At 33.9% G+C, this 4,950-nt stretch overlaps 1 protein-coding gene across 1 annotated transcript; it reads left to right on the plus strand.

Moving 5' to 3' along the window:
• The first annotated feature begins 510 nt into the window (after nt 1–510).
• On the plus strand, nt 511–3,726 carry LOC115711564 (uncharacterized). The gene is made up of 5 exons (XM_030639916.2): nt 511–892; nt 1,708–1,774; nt 2,080–2,481; nt 2,694–3,037; nt 3,172–3,726. Exons 1-5 carry the CDS (start codon nt 809–811, stop codon nt 3,382–3,384), a joined length of 1,110 nt encoding a protein of 369 aa, XP_030495776.1. The 5' UTR covers nt 511–808; the 3' UTR covers nt 3,385–3,726.
• Nucleotides 3,727–4,950: the final 1,224 nt, after the last annotated feature.

A 4,950-nucleotide genomic window follows, 5' to 3' on the forward strand; every position in this document is an offset into this window, starting at 1 on the left:
TCTCCTATTTGGGTTCCTCCTCCTGAAGACTAGATCAAGATCAACTGTGATGTTAGAGTTGGTTCTGACTCTATGTGCGCGGTGGCCATTGCTAGGGATCATAGGGAGACCATTTTGTGGGTGGCTACTTCTACGCTATGTTTTTCGGACCCCCTTGTTGGGGAAGCTCCAGCTGTCTTGTTGGCCGTGGAGACTGTTGTTTCTCAGCAACACCGCTTTGTGTTAGTAGAAAGTGATTCAGAGACGGTAATCAAGACCTTAACGGGGACTCATACCTGTTGGAAATTTGATAACTATACACAACAATGTAAAAAGCTTTCTACTTTTATGTTAAGTTGTAATTTTTCTTTTATTTCTAAAACTTGTAACTATTTGGCCCATAATGTGACCAGGTAAGCTTTTGTTAACTCTATTTTCGGAAGAGTGGATGTACAATCCATTCCTATTCCTATCCTTTGTAATGACCGAGAAGTCTAACTCTTTATAAAAAGCCTTTTGAAAAAAAAAAATACAAGAAAAAACAATACTCCACTAAACGACGGAGGAATTGTAGTCACAACACAAACAACATTCATTTACTTACATGTCCCAAAAGTTCATCCGTAGCAATCCCACCTTGGAACAAAAAAAAAAAAGGAAAAATCCACACTAAAATCTTCGAATTCTCATAAAATTCCGTTTATTCTATAATTTTAGGATGTGGGTATCCATAATTGTCGCTCTTCTGAACTGGGTTTGGTAGTATTAATCATTAGCTGCGGTTGTGGTGTCTGTGGTAGTGTGAGGTTTTTTTTTTTTGGTTTCAGTAATGGCTGCTACTAACGTTGGCTCCTCCTTCTCTTGTTTGGCTGCTGCTCTTTCCACTCCAATACGCACCAGAAGTCCTTTTCAGGTTTGATTCAACTTAAGCCCTTTTACTCGACTTGAGCAATCGGGATTTCATTTTGTGAGAAATGAGAATGTGTGATTTAGGCCCCAAAAAAACTTATGTCTTTGACTTATTGCTTACTGGGTATTGAATGTGTCCCTTTCTAAGAAGAAAAAGGGGGATAAAACTTTGATGACATTACTGGGTTTCAACTTGTTTCTCTTCCTAAGCAGAATGGCTGGTACTCGTGTCTGATATTGTAGGTTTCAGCTGTAAATATTTTCTGATATAATAGCATTTTTTTTTAGTGTAGATAGCTCATATATGTGTTCTGTTAGAGTATTTCAATTTTTTTTATTAGAAACAATGCTGAGATGGTGAGTTACAACAGAGTTGGTATTTTTCTTACACAAAGATTACTTGAAAATTTATATGCTTGCCTTGCTGATGGTTAGGTTGTAAATTGGTAATGCTACACAGTAGTTTGCTAACTTTCATTCTAATGGAACTTACTTCGCGAGGATGCCCCTTGGATTGGGTAGTGGATTAGTTTTGGATTTTGTCTAAGAGTCATTATGTTGAGGACTGATAAATGATGGTAGGTATTGTTTGCAACCTTGGTCTTTTCATGGAACTAATGAGGGTTGTTGGAAATGGTTATTTGTATTTGTGCTGAGCTAAGGTCCTATCAAATCATTTTTACTTTTGTTGTTGTCATATGCTTTTTGTAGTTTGGATTTGTAGTTATTTCTCTTGCCATTTGCCATAAATTTGAAGAGGATTTTGGTTGAAGAATATCATAGTGCTCATGAAAATTATTTTCTCCATTTTATCACCAGTTGAGCTTATCACGAGGATTATACAACAATCAACAACATGAACCTCAACTGCTAAGATATCCTAGAGGTAACTTCCAATATTGATTACAAAATTTGTTAAATGCGGAAATTGTATTTGGAAGTGCAATTTAGGTTGCCCAAATTGATTTGTAGAATGTATAGTAGGTAGACAATTATGGCTAAGGGAAGTCTTGGGACTCTACTTAAGAGAGTCAATATTAAAACTTTATCTATAAATACAAATCAAGGGATGTATTGAGTGATGCTCCAGTGAACATTATATAGTCGCTTATTTTACTTCCCCGCGAGGTTCAATATTGCTAATAGTTTCTCTAAAATGTTATTGTTTGCTTCTATTTTTATTCCAATCAGGCAAGTCCTGCAAGTTCATTCATGGAATACTTAACTCAAAAGGAAGGTCCCCAAAGTGGTGCAGTGCTCTTTTTGCAGTTTCTGAGGAACAACCGCTACATGATGAGATAGAATTAGTTGCATCAGAGCAAGAAAACCTTGACCCTAGTGCTGAAGATGTATCTACTGCAAGCAATTCAAATATTATATTTGATGGTGCTGGTGGAAAACCAGGTCTAATATCCTTTTATAACCACCGTTCATACGAAAGAGAGGATAAGATTCATGTGTTTAGTCCAGAGAAGAACCACAACAGCCTGTTATGGTTTATTGGTCCGGCTGTACTTGTAGCCTCTTTTGTCTTTCCCTCTCTGTATTTGCGTAGAATGCTCTCAGCAATATTTGAGGACTCTTTGTTGACAGGTGAGATTGCTTGCACTGGTATATACTGATTTTGAGGATTGCTATATTTTTGCCTTTTGTTTCTTCCTATTTTTCAATTAGAGACGCTTTAGTTGCAAACAAAATCAGGTCGATATTATCTTAGTTGATGTCTGAATATACTTGGGTGTGATATGACTTTGTTATGTTGTCACATAGTTCTAAAAGTACGCCGACTTCTTGTCAAATTTTAGATTTCCTCATACTGTTCTTCACGGAAGCTCTTTTCTATTGCGGTGTTGCTGTGTTTCTTCTTCTAATTGACCGTTTGGGGCGGCCCTCTATGCCAGAATCTACTGCAAACAGTAATAGAACGCTGGCCTCACATTTTGGACAACGAATCTCATCTGTTGCTGCTTTGGTACTTAGTCTTATAATTCCCATGGTGACAATGGGGTTCGTCTGGCCCTGGACTGGCCCTGCAGCATCTGCTACTCTTGCACCCTACCTGGTTGGTATAGTAGTCCAATTTGCATTTGAGCAGTATGCAAGATATAAGAAGTCACCATCTTGGCCTGTTATTCCAATAATCTTTCAGGTAAAGATACTTAGTTTATTTTCGCTCAACTTGGTTTCTTATCTTGACTCATTTGATAACTACAAAAAAGACTAGCTGAACTATTTTACCTTTGAGGACTATAAAAATCAACTTTTCTGTTTGATGCTTTGCAGGTTTACAGATTACACCAACTGAACAGGGCTGCTCAGCTGGTAACAGCCCTATCGTTTACAGTAAGAGGAGCTGAGATGACCTCTCATAACTTGGCGATAAACAGCTCCCTAGGAACACTTCTGAATGTCCTCCAGTGTCTAGGGGTTATATGCATTTGGTCTCTATCAAGCTTCCTTATGAGATTTTTCCCTTCACCTGCTTATTCTTCTTAATAAAGCATCAAATTTCCTTATATAACCAGTGAAACAACTTGCATTTGATCTTTAAAATTCAACTCTTGATAGGTCTATTTTTTCATTTTTTTTTTTGGTTGAAAAGTGAATGGATACTGAAGCATTTTGACTTGTCCACAGCTAGTTACAAAGATTTTCTCAGGACTTTGTATACCAAGAAAGATACTAAGTGCAGAAAAGAAAGCAAAATTGGTGACATTTTTTTTTTTCATGTGCTTTCTTGCAAGTTAATACCCATTGTACATAAATTATTTGTGCCACAGATTGTTCAATGTTTATGATCCTAAAATATGAGCTTAAACTGTTGGGTATATCAATAAATTATGTCGTGCTCAAGTTTGGTTCTTTTGATAGTACTTACTACTTACACATTTGGTTATGGGATTTCCCTAGCCATTATATTATAATCTATAGTTTGTTTATGAGAAGGGGTAGTTTGGTAATTTTGTTTACCTTTCCATGATGAAGCTCAACTAATAGTCACGTGACTATCAGGTGACACACTGGTGAAACTGCTCATTTGCATCAATACTCAATACTATTAGAATGTGTTATATTTTTACTGGTGTAATTAAGGATTATGTATCATATAATACTAAAAGATACCAGTAGTATTTAGCATGCTTGTGTGTGTGTCAATATTACTATTGGTTTAATTAAGTATTGAGTTTTATATAGTTTAATATAATAATTTTTAAAGAGTATCGTTAGCTAATTATAAGACAACATGTCTAGAGGTGTTAGACACCACAGATGACCAATAGAATACTTTTTAATTTAAAAACACTAATCATTATATAACATAATAAATAAATAAATATAAATAATATAAAATAACTCAAACCAGTTATAATTAAAATAGAACCGGTTCTATAACAGTATTATAATGAATAAAAACAAATAAAACGAAAGAATTCAAACTAGTTATAATTAAAATAGAACCGGTTATATAACATAATAAATACAAACAAGTAACACGCAGTAACTCAAACTGATTACAATTAAAAACAAAGAAGAAATCAGTTCTTAAAACACTGAAATATAAATTAAAGACAAAACTAGTTTCACAATAAAATATTTCATAACATATAATACCTCATAAAACTGGTTATAATTTTTTTTTTAAAAAAAAGTGGGGATCAAATGTCTCAGATATAATAAAAATAGAACCGCTTCTATAACATAATGAATAATAATAAATAACACACAATAACTCAAACCGGTTATAATTAAAATATAACTGGTTTTTTTATATTATATTTTTAGTTATTGTGTGTTATTATTTGTGTTATTTATTTTGTTACGAAGCTGGTTCTTTTCATATTTATGCTTCAGTATTTTTTTAAATTGATCCTCACCTTTTAAAAAAAATTATAATCGATTTTACGAGGTATTATGTGTTACGATGTAGAACTAGTTTGTTTTTAATTTATGTTTTAGTGTTTTAGGAACTGATTTCCCCTTTATTTTTTAATTGTAATTGTGTGTTACTTGTTTGTATTCATTATGTTATATAACCGGTTCTATTTTAGTTATAATCGGTTT

This window comes from Cannabis sativa, chromosome 3, assembly GCF_029168945.1.
Source record: "Cannabis sativa cultivar Pink pepper isolate KNU-18-1 chromosome 3, ASM2916894v1, whole genome shotgun sequence".
NCBI lineage: Eukaryota > Viridiplantae > Streptophyta > Magnoliopsida > Rosales > Cannabaceae > Cannabis > Cannabis sativa.